The sequence below is a fragment of the Heloderma suspectum genome, chromosome 1, assembly GCF_057233095.1.
Source record: "Heloderma suspectum isolate Gila_16-S chromosome 1, 16-S_ref, whole genome shotgun sequence".
NCBI lineage: Eukaryota > Metazoa > Chordata > Lepidosauria > Squamata > Helodermatidae > Heloderma > Heloderma suspectum.
Window position 1 is genome coordinate 76,043,521 of NC_139458.1, and position 21,224 is coordinate 76,064,744.

The following is a 21,224-nucleotide window of genomic DNA, read 5'->3' on the forward strand; positions in this document are numbered from 1 at the left end:
GCTTTACAACTTGGTACTGCTCCTCCCTTCCGTGTCTACATCAGTAACAACACTAAGGGCGCAATCCTATGCATGTCGAGACAGAAAAAAAAAAGTCCTACGATTCCCAGCACTCCCCAGTCGGCATAGTTTGGTTCAGTCTAAACACACGTAGGGTTGCGGCCTGAGCTAAGCGTCTCCCCTCTCCTACAAACAAGGGGCGAGGGGGGAGGGGGGTGCCCGAAGAAAGGCAACCGCGCGAGTTGTGCACCCTGAAAAGGACTACAGGTCCCAGGATCCTCAGCGGCCGCCTCCTGCCTTCCGGGTCTGAGGCTGATCAAACCGAAAGTGCAGCAGCAGCGGCGGCGGCGGCCGCCCGCTCAACTCCGGTCCGGTCCTTTCACCTTCCAGCGTGTGCGGGAGAGCGCCAGAGAGGAGCGGGGGGCGGCGTGGCGGGGAGGCAGAGCCTCGCAGGACCGCGCGGCATGAACGGCGGAGTGGACTACCTCCTCTCGGAGGAAGGGATCGACCTCACCCGAGGACCTTCAGGTACAAAGTCAAAGCAGGGGTGTGGGAGGGCGGCGGCGGCGGCGTGGATCGCTGGTTTTAGCCACACGGAGAAATCGGAGCGACTGGCGCTGCTCTTCCCCGGGCAACGATCAACTCTCGAGCCAGCGCCAGAGCTCGCGGGAAAGCGCCAGGCTGAGGCCTGCATAGCGTTGCTCCTTGCTTCGCGTTGCAAAGCCGCTTGGAAATCCTCTTCAGAGCGCGGGAAGGAGGACAGCTCTGCTGTTGAAATGCTGTTATCAAGAAATGCGAGCGTCCCTGGGAAGCGGGTGCAGCTTCTCTCTCCCTCGTGCAGCCGGGGGGCGGGGCGGGGCTCACCTGGCATTGCACTCTGCTTCAGCGGCCATCCTACGCCAAGGAAGGCAGCTCGTTGTATTCGTAGGACTGGCAGGCGCCTAGTGGTTGGGAGCGGGGACTCTCCCCCCTCCGAGGAAACGATCCATCTCGGCAGAGGACCTTCCGGCACGAAGGCAGAGGCGGGCTGTGCTTGTGCATGGATTAAATGTCTCCCTCCGCCTTCGCTCCAGAAAGAACGTTTGTGATTTAAAAACAAGAATTCTCATTCCCTCTACTTTTTCTGAAAGGAGAAATATGTTTGAGGCTAATTTTACATTGATTTTGTAGTGGAACTTTCTGACCCCCACACACACCCCGCGACGTCTTCAGTAATGAAAAACAGAAAGCATCACTGAGGCTGCAATCCTGCACACACACCTACCGGGGAGTACGTCCCACTGAACTCAGTGGAGCATACTTCGTCATAAGCACCTGTAGGATTGCACTGTGGACGGGAATGGCGTGCGTCAGGAGTGTGCCAGCAGTGTGTGTTGAGAGAGGACGTGCCCTCTGGTGATGTTTGTTGAATTGGTAGGTAGCAGGACCTGCCTTCTCATTATGTGGGGCCTGTGTCTCCTCTTTGTATTTGACATTGGAACAGATGGCCAGCATGTGTACAGGACAGAGTGCTGGACTAGGAGCAGGGTTCAAATCTCCGCTCAGTCATGCAGCAATCTGGGTGAGCCCTGGGGCCAGCCTAACCCATCTTATAGGGTGGCTGTTAGGATACAATGAGATGACTCCTGTCTGAGCTGTTCTGCGCTTCTCTGAAGAAGAGTGGACGTGTACGCCGTTAACAAATAATAACAATCTAGGAGAACGGAAGGCCTAGTTTGAACTACCTCAGTGATTACCTACCGTCGCTATGCGTAGAGATGGTATTCATGTTGTGGGCAGATCCACTGTGATGCCAGCGCTGTTGTGTGTGTTCTTAAGAAAGCATGGGTCTGATTTTCTAGGCGTATGGATCTTGTGTGATGTTAAAAATAAAAAGACTGTTGCAGGTAACTGTCAGTTTTGAAGAAGACATCATCTCAAATCTACTTGAGCTGCTAGTGACATTAAGCTGCCTAGAGTGGTGAACTTCGTTGCAAGCGTCATTATGTTGCTTAGAGAAATGAACCGTGTTCCAAAATGTATCAGCCTTGTTATATGGTAGAGGAGGGAGCCTGGGGGAGAAAGAAAGGAATAAAAATTACTAGTGTCTTACCGTCATGGTCACTGTTCAGGCCTTGCCTCTAATTAAAGGGCAAATGTTCTTAATTCCACTAAGCAATCCTCCCTTGGATCCCAAGAAGCATCCAGTTCAGTGCCTCTCTTTTTTTCAACTTTGGATCACTTTGATTGCTTTCAAATTGAGCATTTTTGCTGGTTTCATATTCTTCAGTCTTGATCATTTCGCTCTCATTGTTTCTTCTGCATTATAGAAGAATCTTTAAACTATGTTGTTTTGGTGGAGGTTGTTACATTTAATTTATTAATTGAATATATTTATATCCCATCCTTCTATAACTGTATTCCAGAGTAGCTAATAAAGTAAGAAAAGTCTGTTTAAAAAAAATCATCCCTGAAAAATTAAAACAATAGAAACCAATAACCACTGAACAGCGTACAGCAGGGACATAAAGGACAAACTAGAGTGTAAAGGCATCGGAAAATAAAATATTTAGCTGTTGCTAGTGACATCTAGTGACAACTATTAAGCATTATTTATAACTTATATTGTAGCACAATTTCCACAGAGGTAGCAGTGTTAGACTGCTGCAGCAAAACCAGTAGAGTCTTGTGGTACCTTAAAGACTAAAAACATTCTAGCATATGCTTTTGTGGACACTGTCCACTTCATCAGATGCATGAACTATTAGCTTCCAGTTAGCAGATTTAAATACACATGAAAGCGGGGCGGGGTGGGGGGAGATGTAAACCATGTGGTCAGAGGTTTACATGTTTAAACAGAGGTTTAAAAACTACATGTCTGTAGTTTTTGAAATGCAAAAACTACAGACAGTGATAGGCAATTATCACTGACTGTACTTTTCTGCATTTCATTTCCTTCTGACTGCACAATTTTTGCATTTGAAATTGCAGAATTTCAATTTCAACCATCACCCCCTTGCATGTGCCTGTAAATCTACCAGTTTGAGGTTAGCAGTTCATGCATCTCATGAAGTGGACAGTGTCCATGAAAGCTCATGCCAAATTAATGTGTTAGTCTTTAAGATGCCACAATACTCTTTCCTATATTTTGACATGTTAATTGGTGCAGGCAGCCATGCATTCTAGTTTTGAAAGATTACATTCTTAGAAATAAAGTTGCACCAAAAGTCAGCTGGTCAATCACAGGAGGAAAAACTCTGCTGCTTTAGAGATTCTCTGCTTTATGATCTGCTGTGGGGTGTGTATGGGGTTTGTGATGGTTCTATTTTTATTGTATTAACTGTTTTTGGGGTTTGGGGGGGTAGTTTCTATTGTACATTGCCTTGAGCACTTTTGTAAATCATAGTTTATAAATATTGGTGGCATACTTTGGGCAGAATATTTTTAGTAAACTTAGCTGTTTGAAGGTGGGAACAAAGGTGGCGATAGTCTATATGAGCTCAAAGAGAGATATGGGGATTCAGTGTTCCTGAACCCAAACAATCTCTCAGTATTTTTAGACCAAATGTCTTGAAACAGCTACACATGAGGAAACAGAAATTCTGAGCACATCATGTTTCTGAACTGATTTCTGTTTTCTTCTAAAGAACTGTGAGCCCGTCTTCAGTTAAGTTGTGGTTTGCTGGCCCAGTTAAGGGCTCGAACAGCCTCCAATGCTTGCTTGTAATCTGAAGTAAATTTACCTTGTGATGGTAATGAGACTCCAATAGCTACTGGTGTTCATACTGGGCAAAATCCAACCTAAGTCCTACTTAGAATAGACTCATTGAAATGAATGGAATTTAAGGTAGTCGTGACCAACCGAAGTCCCATACTTTTCAATGGGTCTATTGTAAGTAGGACTTACGTTGGATTTTACCCATTCAGCAGTTCCACAGATACAAGGGATCTGACCCATAGAACAGAATTTAGATTCACTGTTTCTACCTTAGCTGCCCCAAATCTCAGCTGGACAACAAGACAACAAGTTTCTAACCTACAAGCCAGTGGAAATATGTTTAAAACCAGGCTTCTAAAAGGCAGCAGTGCTTATCAGCGGTGGTTTCTTTACTCTGTATGTCTTTGTGTGCTTTCATCACAGACTCCATGCATGCTCATCACTGCTTCTACTTGCACCACTACACAACTTGTTGCCCAAAAGTTTCAGAGAGGCAGATGCATAAATGGAGCAGGTTTTATGCTAATTTTCAAAACTGAATAAATATTCCTGAACTGCATAACTTACTACAAAAATAAATTGTTTGCCATGAGCTGCTTTGGTTCAGGATCCAGACACTGGTTAGTACAGAGTGCAACTAGCTCCTCGGCTTCATATAAGTGGTGAACGGGGATTACTGGTTCTGTATAAACTCCATGTCAATCGTCTATAGTTTAGCTTCTGCACCCGTACAATGAGATGCTAGTCAGCTAGTGTATTACAGAGCTTTATTATAAGTGAAGTATAAGGCTGATAAGGGATAACGTTTTTGTTTTTTGAGATGATACACTTATCATCATCATCATCATCATCCAGTCCTGACTTGGATTCCTGCATTGAGCAGGGGGTTGGACTCGATGGCCTTGTAGGCCCCTTTCAACCCTACTATTCTGTGATTCTGTGATCGCTCCCTGTGGCAATTAGTGTTAGAGAAAAAGCTCCGACTGGCACCAGCAGTACTTTTTTCCTAAGGGTAATTGCCCCACTGCTGGTGTGTGTGTGGGTGGATGTTCATTGGCGTCACAACTGGGGAGGTAATTATTAAACTTCCCCTCCCTACATTCTTTAATCCCAATGAGAAGCGCCCCTCCCATCCCTATTATTATTATTATTATTAAAATAGACATTGTTACTGACCACGCAGTTAAAGTGATGCCTACTTTGGCCCTTTGAGTTTTACCAGAGTAGAAGGGACTGGCCTCCGTTAGGTGCGGTGCTTTTGAGTTACTGGTTTACTTCTGGTCTTGCAGGTTCTCATGTCTCTCTAACTTGTTCGTGTTCTTAGGTTTGGGATTTAATATAGTCGGTGGGACTGATCAGCAGTACATTTCAAACGACTCTGGCATCTACGTCAGTCGGATCAAGGAAAATGGAGCCGCTGCACTTGATGGACGCCTGCAGGAGGGAGACAAAATTTTAACAGTAAGTAGTTCATGTTCTTCCGCCCAAATGGTTTCAGGTTGAAGAATGATGTTTAGAAACGAAGTACAGTTCCTCCAAAACTAGGTTGACTTCACAAGGCATCTCTCAGTTTGCAACCCTTGTGCTGTTTTGGAAACTCAAGCCCAGCTAGTGTGTGTGTGTGTGTGTGTGTGTGTTTTAAAGGTTTGTTCATTTTATAAGCTTCTGCTCAGGCTTTGCCTCATCCTCACTGTGAGTTTACTTTATGATACATGCAAATCCCGCCCCCCCTTTCCAGAGGCAGTTGGTTCAAAGGCATGACCAAATCCATCCTGCCTGTGACTTGTCTGTCTCTGGAATGAAGGAAAGGAAATTCACTAGTGGGTTCATGATGCCCACCTTCCACCATTCTAGAGGCTTGGACTATTTGCCTCTAGGGGGGAAATAAACCTTACTGGTATGTTGCAAGTCTTCCTTTTTCAGTTAATGCTTAAAGCAGTGAACATCACCTCGCACTAATGGTTGTCTAATAAATGGAAAATGTAATGTGTACCCGCTTCTTCCCTGAAATGGCCACACATCATTTTTCACTGTGTGTGCACAATGTGAAATGCACTGTAAGGACCCAGAGTTTTCTCCAGCCAGCATGTCCCATGGCATACACATGGGGCTTGCTTTGATTGAAGAAACGGTTTACTTATATAGCATAATCCACATGAGGTGTGTTGTTGTTGTTGTTGTTGTTCACATTCATAGGCTATTTTTCCAAACAGAATTCTTTCAAAGCAGTTTGCATAATAAAACTAAAAATGTTTTTAAAAATACAACAAAAGCAGCAGAGAACATTAACGTTTAAAACAACCAAATACACCCCAAATCAAAAGTTGGCTGGGGAATGCTGGGAGTTGTAGGACTTTTTCCTGTCTAAACGTGTATAGGGGTTGTGCCCTAAAATAATTAAAAGTCAGCCAGAAGAAAGGTAACATCAGCATGAAAAACAGGAGCTAATCTTTGCCAAAGGCAGAATGGTGAAAAGAATGGTCTTTGGGGCTTGTCTGCAAGAGGTCAGAGGTGGAGCTGGATGTATGTCAGGAGTGCACAACCTTTTCAGCCCTGAGGGCTGTGTGTGATGCCAGTGGTGCATGCACATGCACGCACACGCTTACCCATGCACACACATACATGGATGGGCTATTTCAGGACCACTGGGAAGTGACCCCAGTGGGATTGCTTCCCTTCTGTAGCCTTCCATTTGCCCCCCTTCATCAGTTCTGGAGGGTTCCCCAACCAGATTTGGGGGGACTGCAACGTGTAGGGCTCATCTCTTCTGCCAGTGGTGTCTGTTCTGTTGGAGGAAGGATACCACCAGATATATGTCCACCTGTGTGGATAAGAATATCCTTAAACACCTGGGTACCTGCATCTAAGCTGGCTTGTCTGCTTATGCCTAAAATTGTTATGCTTAAATTAGCCTTCACCTTTTTATTTTTCGCAGGTTAATGGCAGGGAGCTGAAGAACATGCTACACCAGCATGTTGTGGAACTCTTCAGGACCGCGGGTGACAAAGTATCGCTAAAGGTTCAACACAGGGTGTGTATTCTCTGTTCCTGAAGCCCTGTGACTGTTTCTTGTCAAGTCCTTCAGCCTGCTGCTTCTGGGATAATTCTTTCTTGTAGGTGATGAGCCTTATCAAGAGCAGGGGGGATGAGAGATCCTAATTGTGATTACAGAGATGTTAAACATTAATGTTTTTAATTGGTCATTGTGACTTTTCTGGTTCTTTTCCACCCTGTGAGGAAAAAAACTCATTGTGAATAGTTGCTGTGGGAATGTCACGGGGGAGTGCCGGATAGTCTATACAAGAGTTCACAGTCTTCTTGACACTGTAAACTAGCCTTTCCTCAGCTCAGCTTCCTCCAGATGTTTTGGACTACAACTCCCATCATCCCCAGCCAGCATGTGTTGTGGTGCGACACATCTGGAGGGAGCTAGGTTGGGGAAACCTACCGTAAGTGGTTGCTATTGCCGCATGTGCATGGCTGCATTCAAAGTAACACTCACTGGGCTGCTTCGCATGACACGATAAGCCACCCTGAAAATAAACCATGGTGGGTTGGTAGTTCGATCACTAACCCACGTTACTCCCGAAAGACAGGCCTCTGTGGCTTGCCATGGCTTGTTTCCCCCTTAGTCCTCCTGCCTGCTCCCATCATGTATCCCATTTGCCTTTGCATCACAACCTCAGCAACCTACCCTCTGCTCCACTAATGAGCATAAATGTGCTCATTAGCAGAGTAGAATCATAGAATAGTAGGGTTGGAAGGGGCCTACAAGGCCATCAAGTCCAACCCCTGCTCAATGCAGGAATCCAAGATGAAGCATCCCTGACAGATGGCTGTCCAGCCTCATCTTGAATGCCTCCAGTATGGGAGAGCCCACCACCTCCCCAATTTACTCCTGGGAGGGGAGGTTGTGGCGGTAGTTTTTTTGTAGAATTTTTTCCCCCTTTGGGAAGACTTCTGCAAATTTGCAGTAATTACTGCACTTATTCACAGTAACTACTGCACTTTAGCAAATTTGCGTAAATCTCTCTGATGGTGACAATTTTTGTTTGTCTCCCTAAAGGTGAAAAGTAAAAGTTAAATTTGCGCAAATCTCCCTGAAAGTGAAAAGGGGGGGTGTCTAGAGAGGCAACAAAGTGGAGGCGTAAATTGACACGTGTCATTTCTTATTGATGTATTGGAGGAGGCATGGATGGCAAGGGAGGCAGCACTATTGTGGAGGGACTGGGTTTTCACTGCTCTTGCCAGATAGCTCTGTAGCTCTTTCCAACAAGCCATGCGTAAGACACTCTGCTGGGTTCACACAAACTACTCTGAAAGAAGCCACCATGAACAACCCATCAACAAACCATGGATTTTCAGGGTGGCTTATGCGTGATTAACAAACCATGCTCAAGCCATCGTGCCGGGGTTGCACGACACGACAAGTCACGCTGACACAAACATGGCTGACAACCCACTGTGGGTTGTCATGTCATGTGAACCAGTTCTGTGTGAGATGGCCAAGCTAAACTGATCTCACATATTACTTTACTGTGGAAAAGGCTTCCCAGCAACAAAAGAAGGACAGGACTTTGTTCTAAGCAGCTTCCGATCTAAATTTTGACAGCAGGTTGAGAAGAGAGATGAATAGAAACGGATGAAAGTGAGCATAAGCATTTGCATGCACTCAGGCTTTGGTGTGGTTGCAGATGAAGATAGCTGGTAATGGTGGAGGTGGTTAGGAGGGGCTTTATTGAACAGGTGGGTGTTGAAGAAGGCATCTTCAGGCCTACCATAAGCAAAGGTGAGAGGCGATTAGGGATGTCGGAGAATTCCGCCACGGATCTCAGTGAGGCCGAATGCCAGTGCATTCGGCCCCTCGAAATCTGTGGCGGAACGGCCTGCCGCCCCCCCGCAGATCCCCCCCGGGACGAGACTTACCTGGGGCGGATGTTCCGGGCGGCGGCAGCAGCTCCGGCGGTGGCTGCGGCAGCAGCTGGTCTTCTGACTGGCTGCCACCGCCATTTGCAATCTTGTCGTTTTTTTTTGTTTTTTTTTACAGAGACGTGATAGGCTACGTGAAGACTTACGTAGCCTATCACTTCCCGGTTTTAAAAAAAAAAACGCATACGCAAATGGTGGTGGCTACGGCCGCCGCCATTTGCGTTCCTTATTTTTCGCCGTCTTAGTCTACGTAAATATTTACGTAGACTATTACGGCGAAAATAAAGGGGAACGCAAATAGCATAGTGGGTGCTATCCTTTCTTTTCTTCGTCTTAGTCTACGTAAATATTGACGTAGACTAAGACGGCGAAAAATAAGGAACGCAAATGGTGGTGGCCGTAGCCGCCGCCATTTGCGTACGTGTTTTTTTTTCTTTTTTTTTTACCCAGAGCCCTCCGCGGCCGGAAATCCGGCTGCGGACGGCCCTGGCCTGGTTCTGGCTGGCTGCTCCGCGGAGCCGCCGTGGAGTACAGCCAGCCGTCGAGGATTCTGAGGGGGAGGACCGGATCGCCTCCCCCCCCCATGAACAGAATCCGCGAAAAGGTAAGTGACTTTCGTACATCCCTAGAGGCGATTCAGCAGAGGTGGGGGACTCTGTCACGTCTCTCGAGCATAAAGTGGAGATACATGATGACGGCTGTAGGAATACATCACATTTTTTTAAACTCGGCTAAATCTCATTAAAGTGTAACATGTATACAAGCCTGCAAGAGTTATTAAATTCTTCATTATTAACTTGGAGCAGAATCCTCCAGTTTCCCAGCTGTAGTCCCTAAAATTTCCATCAGCCCCAGCTATGGGAGGGGCCGTGGCTCAGTGGTAGAGCATCTGTTTTGCAGGCAGAAGGTCCCAGGTTCGATCCCCAGCATCTCCAGGTAGGGCAGGAAACATTCCTGCCTGAAACCCTGGAGAGCCACCGCCAGTCAGTGTCGGCAATTCTGGATTAGAGGGACCAAGGGTCTGACTCAGTAGAAGGCCATTCCCTGTGTGGGTCACGCTTGTTTTGAGAAGCAGGTGTTCCATAGAAGTCTCCGCTGTTTCATGGTCTGGCCCAGTCATACCGTTGCCCTTTGTCCAATTGCAGCTGCTACCCCAGAATGGTCCCCCCAGCCACCGAGGAGATGGAGAGCCCGGAGGCGTTCCCTTGGCTGTGATCTTGGTGCCAGGGCTGGCCGTAGCAGCGGCCGTAGTGTGGGCCTTCCTGAGATACCGACAGCGGGTGTGACTGCCACCACTTCTTGAAGACCTTGGTGCATAAAGAAACCTACAGATCTATGAAGTAATTTCCAAAAGAACAAATCAACGATCGTATTCTGGACTGGCATTGGGGGAAGGGGAGGAGAGAATCATTGCCTGATGTAAAGTTGCTGCTGCTTACGATGTTGTGAATTTTGTGCACGTGGAGATCAGATGATGATTGTTCATGAACTGGGATGCCCCACTTCACGGCCCTGCAGAAGATGGGTTAACCTGCTTCTGATTTTCCTTTTGCCCCATAAATTCTCACTCGTGCCGTGTTTTTAAGAGGTGGGCTGTGATGCAAGGCCTCAAACAGTGAACCTCTCCTGACCGTTGGGCTTCTGACATCCTCCTTTGGCTGCTTGTCAAGCTGCTTCTGAAACTTGGGAGCCACTTCTGGAGCAGTTGCCAACATAGCTGTGGTTTTGATGGGGTGGGGGTGGGACTGAGGTGCCCTGGAGCATGTAGTCAGGTGTCTTTGCCTGTTCAAGGGGACTCTTTGGATTGCAGGCACTGCATCTAGCTGCGAAGGGGAAAGAGAGGACTAGAAGTTTTTGGAATTTAAATCTTTTTTGAGAATTTCCCCTTACTCTCCTTTACGTTCTCTTATAACCCACAGATATGCCCCTCTCAAACAGTAGGGAGAGATGAAAATAATGACGAGTTTATCTTTTTCTTAGAGTTTGTTTTTATTTGGGGGTGGGGTGGCGGTGTCCTTTTAATTATATGCCTTTGAGAAACATAGAGTGTAACTGATGGCCTTCTAGTTGGACATTCCCACTTCAGGAAAGTGTGGAACAACAAGGCAATATGGCAGCCCAGTGATCTGCTGGAAGAGGCTGGCTTTCAGATTATCAAAAGCTATATTTGGGTAGGATGTTCCTTTTTCCTAGGTTCCTATGTAAAAAGTGATGCACTGTCCTCAGGGATGTTGGTCTGTCTGTGCCACTGCTTTCACGCTGAAATGGATTCTGTGAAATGCACCCTTAGCTAAACATATATATTGAAGGGTGAATATGGTAACTAGTCTGCAGTGTAGAAATAAAGCAAGCCTTAGCCATAGCTGTTGGGCATTTGCAGAGGAGAGGGCTGTGCTGCCACTCTGATGCTTTAGGAGTACTCAGGGGTTGTGGGTGAAAATCTGTTGAATGCACCGGCACAGTACAACTAGGTGTGCAGCGTATACCGACCTTTGTATTGGCGCTGTTAGTCAGTGCAGATGGGCCAGAAGATCAATTTAAACTGAAGTTTAGTGAGTGCAGACCAAGCGGTTACAACAGGGCTGGGCTACATGTGGCCCTCCAGATGTTTTGGCCCACAACTTCTGTAACCTCGAGCCAGTATAGTCAATGGTAAGGGATTGTGGGAGTTGTATGCCAAAACTTCTGGAGGGCCACAAGTCCTTCCTCTGGGGATAAAGTGTTGTTAGGTATGCATCCACCTTTGTACAGGTATGCCCTTACATTTTTTTAGGAGGCAGGAAAAATTCTACATTGCCCCATCACACCTCTAAAGCAGGAGATAACATCAAGTGTTGGGTTCAACTGACAGCTGATCTTGGAATGATGTAGGCAAAATTCAGTGCTTGTATCAGATGGACAAAAGCTGCAATCTTGAGCGCAGTTGCTAGAAAGTCTATGGCAACTCAGTGGGGTTTCCTTCCAAGTAAATATGTTTCTGTTGGAGTAGTCAAACTTGTTCTTGCGTAGATTGCTGAAGCACCAAGTATCTCTTGCAAATGATGATTATGTGTTCATGCTATACAACCCTTGACCAGAGAGTCTGAACTGCCGCCTATAAATGCTCAGTGTGGTTTTTGAGCCATACTTCTGTGGACCATACAGCCAGGAAATCTTTTTATATAGGCGAACATTTGTGAGAGGACATGGAGATGGAATTCAAAAGGAAAAGCTGCAACAACTTCACTTTCATGATGGTAGTATACCTTCCCACACTGATTGTGTTGTTCAATGATTTGAGCTCACTGGAGTATCATCAGTTTCACTGTTCTCTAAGCGAATGTGTTTTGGTACCTTGCAAAAGAATATTGATGTGTGAGGCCTGTATGATGCCAAAAACAAAACAAAAATAATATATGCAATATACGTATTGAGACTTTAAATTGTGTTCTGAAAGAAAGCTCTTTAATTTCATAATCTCTAATATTTCTTCACAGGATTTTTTTACAAAAATTCTTGGGGTATTTTCATGACTGACACTCACTCACCAAAGTTCCCCCTACCTCCATTTTACTGAGCTTCTTTCCTCTTCAGGGAAGGAAAATCTTATCCTCACTCCAGACACACCAAGGTCACATTTAGTGTTGTCTACCCACCCTCAATGTTGTCAGTACTTATCCTTAACGTAGCTGGGTTTCATGGGTGTTACAGAGAAACGCACACCTGCCCACGTGCCCCAAATCTTTTGAGATGCCCCAATAACATCACGTGCTTTAATACAAGCCTATCGCTTCCCTCTGTACTCAGCAGCCTTGCAGTGACTAAGGGTGCAGTCCTATTGAGATGCCCATTAGCCTCCGAACTCAGAGGTGGATGGGCATCCTGTGCAGAGTGAGAGGAGCATTCTGCATTTTTTCTAAACGGGTGTTTTCACCTATTTAGCTGGGGCTCTGTGGAGCAGGGGGTGAAGGAGGCTGGAGGATTCTTCATAAGCCATCCTCCCTGCCCCCTCCCTGCCCACAGAACTGCCCCCTTTCCCTCCTCTCTCAGGTCACTTTTGCGACCTTGGAGAGGCAGCTGGTGCAGTTCTCTCTCTACCTGCTGGAAGGGGAGTTTGGGTTTCTGGGTCTGAATGCTGCCTCGGATCCTCGGGTCCAGGAATCTGAAAAAAACCTATCTCTTCCCCCCCCCCCCCCGGTCTAAGGGCCATAGGAGTGCCCCCTAAGAGACATTCAAATGGGGCAGCCATGTTAGTCTGTGGTATGAAAACAAAAAGAGTCTGTGGCGTCTTAGAAACCGCTTTATTGCTAAGGCATGAGCTTTCATGGGCTAAGCCCACTTCCTAAGATACATTAGTGCTCACTCCTTTGGCAGACCAGGGTGCATTCAGTCCAAACCTAAGGGCAAAGAGATTTGTAATCATGTGAAGGAAAAACAACAAAAATACAAGTTGTATACAGATAAGGAGACTGGTGCTAAATCTCATACCTTTCAAACAGGAAGCTTCGTTCGAGTGCAGCTGCCCTACAGGGCTAGAAAGGGATAATCGAAATATTCTGTACTGAAACAAAGATTATTGGATGTTCTGTAATATTCAATGATGGTAGGAAATGGAACATGCCAAGATTGTCCAGAGAACACATGGCAGAACAAGAAGGATAGGAATTTGATATTTATTCTGATTTGGATCTTTCAGAAGAGAATGGTGAAAGCTGAGCAAATATCAGTACAGGTAGATCAATTGTCAAAGAGTCATGTGTCTGATACGGGTGTCAGGAGATGTTGTCGAGACAGAAAACCACCAAAAAGATTTCGGGACTTTGTTACACAGTTTTGGCTATCAGCTTATATAATCTTTGTTGATATAAAGAACGGGGATGTGTTGTACCCTCTTAACTATTAGTTTGGGTTCTGAGCAGTTTGTCCTGAGTAGGACCTGGGAGGGAGAGGGAGAAAGGAAACACCGTGGAAGGAAAAAGGAACTGCACTTATGGCTGGGAAAAGAGCTCAAGATAATGAATAACGTGTTCTTTAGAATTAAAGGGATTTCTTTCTTATGGAGGAAGGGGCAGACAAAAAGCCAGCATCCTTGATGTGATGTAAGACCGGTGCCCCCAGTTCTGACGCCAGCCCAAGGCCCCTTTCTCTTGTACATCTCTGCACTGAGCCTATCTTTCAACCTTTCACTGCTGCCTTTGGTGGGGCCCAGCAAGGAGAAAGCAGAAGCCTCCATCCACCGTTCTGGCTTTCTACCATGCTTCAACAGTTAAAAAAGAGGAAGACTGGAATCTGCTTTATGCTGAGCTATACAACTGGTCCGTCTCTCTCAATAATGTCTACACAGTATTGTGTAGACAGGAATCTATTTAGATGTGGAACGGTATAGAAATGTTGTAAGCAAATAAATATCCATTCGCTGCAAGGCCCTACGACCCCTGGCCTGGCAGTCCCCATTTGCCTCCAGTGCAGCTCTCCATTTCTGCCTCTCATTGCAGGAGCTGCTCACTCCAAGCAAGGGCTTTCTAGCTTCGCTCTGTTTGCTTTGGTGGTGGACTAGCTGTTGTGATCTGGGCTATCGGAGGAAGCTTTGGCAGCGGGGAGTCGGGAGACCTGCCATACATTAGCCGTGAGGTGGCTGAAGGGGAGAAGCGAATGGAGCAATCAGGCAATTAACTGTGGTGGGGGAACAGCTTAAGAGCCAAAGAGCCATGTGATTGGCCAGCTGCAGTGGTGCACTGTGCAGGCACTGGAGGTGGAGGGGGAACAGCATAGGAGAGAGAGCGTGCGCTACCTGCACTGGGAGATTTTGCAGGACTCAGCAGAGGAGAGCACTCTCAACGGCGAGAAAAAGATCCATCTCAGTCAAAGGACTCAGGTGAGCCTGTTAGGCATCGTCTGCCTGGTAACTTCATTGATGAGGCCTTGCTTGGATGATGTAGAAGGGGGTGGGGAGGAGAAGGGTGGACTTGCCTCTGGCTGGGTCTGGTACACAGTGTCACCACTTGGCCAGGATGGTGGGGAGGCCCCTTGTGGCCTCAGTGGTGGTGCCTGGGCCCAACGTGGCTCCGACTTGAAAAATAGTGAAGATCACTGAGACAGAGGAAGACGATCAGCTAGGTATCATAGTCCTGAGTTGTTTAGAGCTTTGAATGTCAGCAACAAAACCTTGAACATGGCTCGGTGGCTAATAGGCAGTCAGTCAGTGCAGTTCTCTTCAGACAGATGTAATGTGTGTTTATCTAGGTGCTCCACTGAGCATCCTAGCTGCTGCCTTCCGTACTAGATGAAGCTTCAAAACCGGGCACAAGGACAACCCCATGTAGAGTGCATTACAATCTGATTTTGAGGTTACCAGCATATGGATCACCTTTGCTAGGCTATCCCTATCCAGGCATGGGCGTAGTTGGTGAATCAACTGAAGTTAGTAATGGGCACTCTGAGCCACTGAGGTCTTCTGGGCCTCCAGTGATGCAGATAGATCCAGGAGTACCCCCAGACTACAATGGGAGTGCAGCCCTATCCAAAACAGGCAATTGGCCCAATTCCTGGACCTGGGCACCACCTACCCATAAGGTGGGTGCTCCAGCTTAGCTGATACTGCTGCATCTTGCATCCCATAATCTTCTGGGCAGAGCAGGAGGCTACTACTGTGCATGTGTCCTATCTCCATCTTCTCAGAGCTAGTAGGAAAAGTACATCTGCTCCCAGTATATTAGTACCAAATCCTCAGCTGCCTCCTCTTAAATGCATTGCACACCCCTTCCATTACTGTGATGTCAGTTTCCTTGATTGTTTATTACATTTCTATGCCACCCAATAGCCAAAGATCTCTGGGCAGTTCACAAAAATTAAAAACACAAAGTACAGCATAAAAATAATATAAAATATAAAAGCTTAAAAGTACAGTATAAAAATACAACCAGAATAAACCCTAGCTGCAATGCAGAGATTTAAAATACAGCAACAGGTTTAAAACAGCAAAGCTAAAAGACCAGAATGCTAAAATGCCTGGAAAATAAAAAGGTCTTCACCTGGTGCCAGAAAGAGCACAATGTAGGCACCAGGTAAACATCTTTAGGGAGCTCATTCCAAAGCCGGGGTGCCACAGCAGAATCTGGTCACTCTTAATACTTGCTCAGGGGTACGCAGGGGTCTGTTTTGATTAGGAAATGGGATCTATGAAATTGAACCTGTCCAGGCATCTACTTTTCAGCATGTGGTGTATCATTGGGAAGGAGAGATGGGCACAGTCCATATTAGGTGTGGGCTAATGGAGGAAGAGCAAAGTCATCAAGAAGCCATGATCCAGAATACAGATAATTGAGTGGCCAAAAGTGCTTCTGGAGGAGACTGGACACACCAGGTATGTCAAAGTTGCAGTTGTAGTAGAACATGAGCAACATGTGCAGTTTGGCAAAAATGAAACTCGTACTGCTATACAAGTTCTGAATGTCATCCATATTGCAAATTCAATGTATGAGCCATTTTTTCTTCAGAAGTCTGTAGCTGGTCTCAAGATATGGTCAGAAAAGGACCTCATAGAAATCAATGACAGCATGGATGTCACTCTTAACTCTTTCTGTGTTTGGAGAAAAGATTTGTTACTTCCACATCTAGAAAATTATGCCTGTCATTCATTCATTCATTCATTCATTCATTCATATATATATATATATATATATATACATAGAGAGAGAGAGAGAGAGAGAGAGAGAGAGGGAGATTTGGAAGTAGGCTTGGATTGGCTTACGTAGTAGGAACAATTTGTGATAACCATTGGGGAGGTGCTGTTGAATCATATATGACTTCCAGTTTGTTCTATTTTTCTGACACATTTGCTCATGAATTAGGACATATGCTTGGAATGAGACATGATGGCAAGTACTGTCATTGTGATCAAAAAGACTGCATTATGGCTGCATATCAGGCAGACACTGATAAGTTTAGTCATTGCAGTTATTCTGATTATTCAAAAGAAGGAGTTCTCCTTGCTTGTTAAGTCCAAGCAAAGACCCTGATAAAATGTATAAATTCAAATCCTGTGGCAATGTAACAGTGGAAAAGGGCGAGCAATGTGACTGTGGTTCAAAAGCTGTATGTGATTTGGATCTAATTGTATGTTGCATCCAGGTACTGATTGTAGTATTGGAGAGTGCTGCCTCCATTGTCTGTACTGTCCAGATCCATGTGCTTGCAGAGGGAAGGCCGGCACCTGTGATCTCCCTGAGTACTGCAATGGGACTTCAGCATGGTGTCCTGAAGATGTTCATGTACAACATGGCGCCCCATGCAGTGCGAGTGGATACTGCCTGAAGCCCATTCCCCACTGATCAGTTGAGCAGTGAGACTCTGCAAACACCTGCCCCCTCTTCCCCATTGCTCAGCTGTGTGAACGGTTGGATGGGGGTTGAGGATGCATGTGGATCTACTTTTGTGCATACACACATGCTCCATCCATCCATCCATCCATTCACAGTGTGTATGAAAGTGGATGGATGGAGATGGTGTGTGCGTGTGCACCCCTCACATACCCATCCACCCATGCATCCACATAGCTGAGCTGGGGCAGTAGTTAGAGATTAACTTTATCTGCAACTCAGTTCCCAGTTTTCCACTGCTCAGGGGTTCTCGTTTGTTTTTCAGCCTGTTCTTCTGGATGTTAACTCAGAAATAAGTCCTGAGCTGTGATCATGGTACAGCAGGTTTAATGTACTGCCACCCCCATTCCACCCTACTTATTACATGATATAATCCAATATTAAGTGTGCTGGGTTTGGCCTCTGGTTAATGAAGTTACTGTTGAGTTTGAGAGTGAATGGTGCCCATTTCATTATTTAGGCTCATACAATGGAGACAGGCCATTCTTCAAGTATCTTGGTCATAAGCCATAAGACATCAAAGGTCAAAATCAGCACTGACTTGAGCCTGTAAATGGACTTGGAGAAAGCACAACACCAGCATAATGTGATCATACTGCCTAGACTCAGTTGAGAACATAGCCACCACATATTGAACTAGCTGCAGGTTTTTGAACAATCTTCAAAGGCAGCCCTGCATAGAGTGCATTACAGTAGCCTAACTTGGAGGTTACCCAAGCAAGGATCGTTGAGACTAAGCTGTCTCTGCCTAGGTAAAGCTGGTATACTAGCCTCAAATGGTAAAAAGCCACAGAAGCAAGCTATGCCTCAGTGACATATGGGATGCTATGTGTGAAGAATGCATGCTCTCTGCAGAGAGTGCAGCCTGCAATATGCATGCTATCCTCCCCATACAAACCTTGCTCAGTATAATGACAAGCACATCTTTGCTTGTTATGATATTAGGCAACTTCTGAGACTGGTATTGACTTGAATCCATATTATTCGTTTTCTCAAGTAAAGGTCAAAAGCATCTCATACAGCCAGAGTTCTCAGTAATTTAGTTGTTAAAGGCTCTGAAACCAAAAGCAAATATTCCTTTGTACAGATGAGATCTTTCCCATCCAATCTTTGGATTTTCAAATTAGTTTTCCTTTTAAATGTAGTTTTATGAAGCGCCAAGTGGCTTCCTAAATGCAATTTGAAGAAAGACCAATACATTGGAATATTGATTTATTTTTTTAAAAAAAATTAGGAGCAAATTCCTGGGGCAGCCAATGTCCCTCTGAGTCTTCACTGAGGAAAAACAGCTCAGCAAGGCATTTGAGGTAATCTTACACTTGCATTTCTGTTTGGAGGTTGCTTGTGAATTTCCTTGGGACAGAAGAACAGCATGTCCATCAGTTGCCTTTGCCAGAGCCTTGCTGAATATCAAACAGAATAATATCAGACAGGCTCCCAGAACCATTTGCTCCACTCCCATTGTTGTGAGCTGCAGTTCTCATAGTGGATCAGAAGAAATTCTTCCTTCAAAAGCTGTTGCTCCATGTATAATACCTGTCAGCAGATGCTGATTGCTATCTTTCTCCTGCTGGTTTAAGGACAGATCAAATAGATGGCAGGGGGGATCTTATAATAGGAACAGCTACCAGCACTGGCTTTTCTAATTGCTGCCTCTTCGATGTGAACAGGTGAGCCCTGTTATTTAGTCACCCTAGGCTGCAGTTATCCTTAATCACTCTGGAAACAGCCCCTTCAGGAGAGTCCTGTGCATGTGCACGGTGTGTCAAGAGCAAGATGGATCCCTAAGTGTTTAAATACAATAGCTGGTTTTGATGTAGATTTTTGTAGGAAAAGTTTTCTCCCCAGGGGTCATCTTTGGCGAACCCATTTGTTCCTCTGAACGTTCATGTCTGCTTCTGAAAACATCCGTTCGATTAACTGCACCAGCAGAGAAAGCAAATGCAGTGTTGTAAAATGGCAGGAAAGGGATAGAAAACAAGAAGGATCGTAACTGTTAATGTTGCTGTAATGTTCAGGGTTAGAACATGCTATGCATTTTTGACTGCCCCCTTCTAGAAGGTACTGGCAAAAGTGCAGAAAGTAGAGCTGTGTGCAAGTTGCCGCTCTAAATTCTCCACCCTATTTGTGGGCAGAGAAATGGGGGGGGGAGCACAATTTCACCAAATTTCTCCAGGAGGAGGAGAAATTCTCAACAGTTTTTCTCAGGTAGGGCTCACCATTGGCAGGGGTTGTAGCACAGCTTCTTTCTTTTTTGGTGAGGGGTTTTGGTTTTTTTGTGCTACCACTGCAAGTGGCAACAGCAGCAGTGCTGGCAGGCTGGCCTCCATTTTGCCTCCTCCACAATGGAGGTGCGAGGGGGGCAGTGTTGTGTCCAGCTCCAGGGTAGAGGTGGAGCAAGTATCTGCGCCAAAATCTGTCCTCTAAATTCCTGAAAGTTTTCTTCCTCCCATGAAAGAAGTTTCCATTCATCTGCTTCATTCTCAGGGTATTTTAAATGTATTTTAAATTGATTATTGTGTTTTTGAGGTTACCCAATCACTGTGACCCCTTCATGGATCACTGCCTTGTTGTGGCGAAGGGGCTTGCGTAACTCAGTGAAGCCATAAGCTATGCCGTGCAGGGCCACCCAAGACGGACAGGTCATGGCAGAGAGTTCTGACAAAATGTGATCCACTGGAGAAGGAAATGGCAACCCACTCCAGTATTCTTGCCAAGAAAACCCCATGGAACGTATCACAAGGCTAAAAGATATGATGCCGGAAGATGAGCCCCTCAGGTCGGAAGGTGTCCAATATGCTACTGGGGAACATATTTTGCCAAGAGAACATGCTGATCATAGCAAACACTCTTTTCCAACAGCACAAGAGGCGACTCTACACATGGACGTCACCAGATGGTCAATATCGAAATCAGATTGATTATGTCCTTTGCAGCCAAAGATGGAGAAGCTCCATACAGTCAGTAAAAACAAGACCTGGAGCTGACTGTGGCTCAGATCATGAGCTGCTTCTTGCAAAATTTCGGCTTAAATTGAAGAACGTCGGGAAAACCACTAAACCGTTCAGGTATGACCTAAATCATATCCCTGATGAATATACAGTGGAGGTGAGGAATAGATTTCAGGGATTAGACCTGATAGACAGAGTGCCTGAGGAACTATGGACGGAGGTCCATAACATTGTTCAGGAGGCAGCAACGAAATCCATCCCAAAGAAAAAGAAATGCAAGAAAGCAAAGTGGCTGTCTGATGAGGCTTTACAAGTAGCTGAGGAAAGAAGGGAAGCGAAAAGCAAGGGAGAAAGGGGAAGATATAGCCAACTGAATGCAGAGTTCCAGAGAATAGCAAGGAGAGACAAGAAGGCCTTCTTAAATGAACAATGCAAAGAAATCGAGGAAAACAACAGAATGGGAAAGACTAGAGATCTCTTCAAGAAAATTGGAGATCTCAAGGGAACGTTTTGTGCAAAGACGGGCATGATAAAGGACAAAGAAGGCAGGGACCTAACAGAAGCAGATGAGATTAAGAAGAGGTGGCAAGAATACACAGAAGAACTATACAGGAAAGATCTGAATGTCCCTGATAGCCATGATAGTGCGGTCACTGAACTTGAGCCGGACATCCTCGAGAGTGAAGTCAAGTGGGCCTTAGGAAGCATTAGTAACAACAAAGCTAGCGGAGATGACAGTATTCCAGCCGAGCTATTTAAAATCCTAAAAGATGATGCTGTTAAAGTGCTGCATTCAATATGTCAACAAATCTGGAACACTCAACAGTGGCCACAAGACTGGAAAAGGTCAGTTTACATTCCAATTCCAAAGAAGGGCAACGCCAAAGAGTGTTCAAACTACCGCACAGTTGCGCTCATTTCACATGCCAGCAAGGTGATGCTCAAAATCCTACAAGCTAGGCTTCAGCAGTATGTGAACCGAGAACTACCGGAAGTACAAGCTGGGTTTAGAAGAGGCAGAGGAACTAGAGATCAAATCGCCAACATTCGCTGCATCATGGAGAAAGCAAGAGAATTCCAGAAAAACGTCTATTTCTGCTTCATTGACTACACTAAAGCCTTTGATTGTGTGGATCACAACAAACTGTGGCAAATTCTGAAAGTGATGGGAGTACCAGACCACCTTACCTGTCTCCTGAGAAACCTGTACGAGGGTCAAGAAGCAACAGTAAGAACCAGACATGGAACAACCGATTGGTTCAAAATTGGGAAAGGAGTACGACAAGGCTG

The 21,224-nt window shown here is 45.7% G+C and overlaps 1 protein-coding gene and 1 pseudogene across 2 annotated transcripts; both read left to right on the plus strand.

The window, feature by feature from the left end:
* The first annotated feature begins 302 nt into the window (after window positions 1–302).
* SYNJ2BP (synaptojanin 2 binding protein) lies at window positions 303–15,775 on the plus strand. Of its 2 annotated transcripts, XR_014789670.1 has the most exons (5): window positions 303–528; window positions 5,022–5,158; window positions 6,633–6,728; window positions 9,772–11,212; window positions 11,318–15,775. XR_014789670.1 is itself a non-coding variant. In XM_084847781.1 (4 exons), the coding sequence occupies exons 1-4, from the start codon at window positions 465–467 to the stop codon at window positions 9,910–9,912; spliced, it is 438 nt and encodes a 145-aa protein (XP_084703907.1). In that variant the 5' UTR covers window positions 303–464; the 3' UTR covers window positions 9,913–15,775. The 2 variants fall into 2 exon arrangements, 1 of the variants encoding a protein (XP_084703907.1); XM_084847781.1 differs by having other exon boundaries at window positions 9,772–15,775.
* On the plus strand, window positions 11,812–16,954 carry LOC146357447 (disintegrin and metalloproteinase domain-containing protein 20-like; annotated as a pseudogene).
* Window positions 16,955–21,224: the final 4,270 nt, after the last annotated feature.

What these genes read in the sequence shown, in the direction of transcription:
- SYNJ2BP (XM_084847781.1), top strand. Translation starts at nt 465, where the DNA reads ATGAACGGCGGAGTGGACTACCTCCTCTCGGAGGAAGGGATCGACCTC. An exon ending in CCTCACCCGAGGACCTTCAG is followed by an intron (nt 529 to 5,021) that starts GTACAAAGTCAA and finishes TCGTGTTCTTAG; the next exon opens with GTTTGGGATTTAATATAGTC. An exon ending in AGGGAGACAAAATTTTAACA is followed by an intron (nt 5,159 to 6,632) that starts GTAAGTAGTTCA and finishes TATTTTTCGCAG; the next exon opens with GTTAATGGCAGGGAGCTGAA.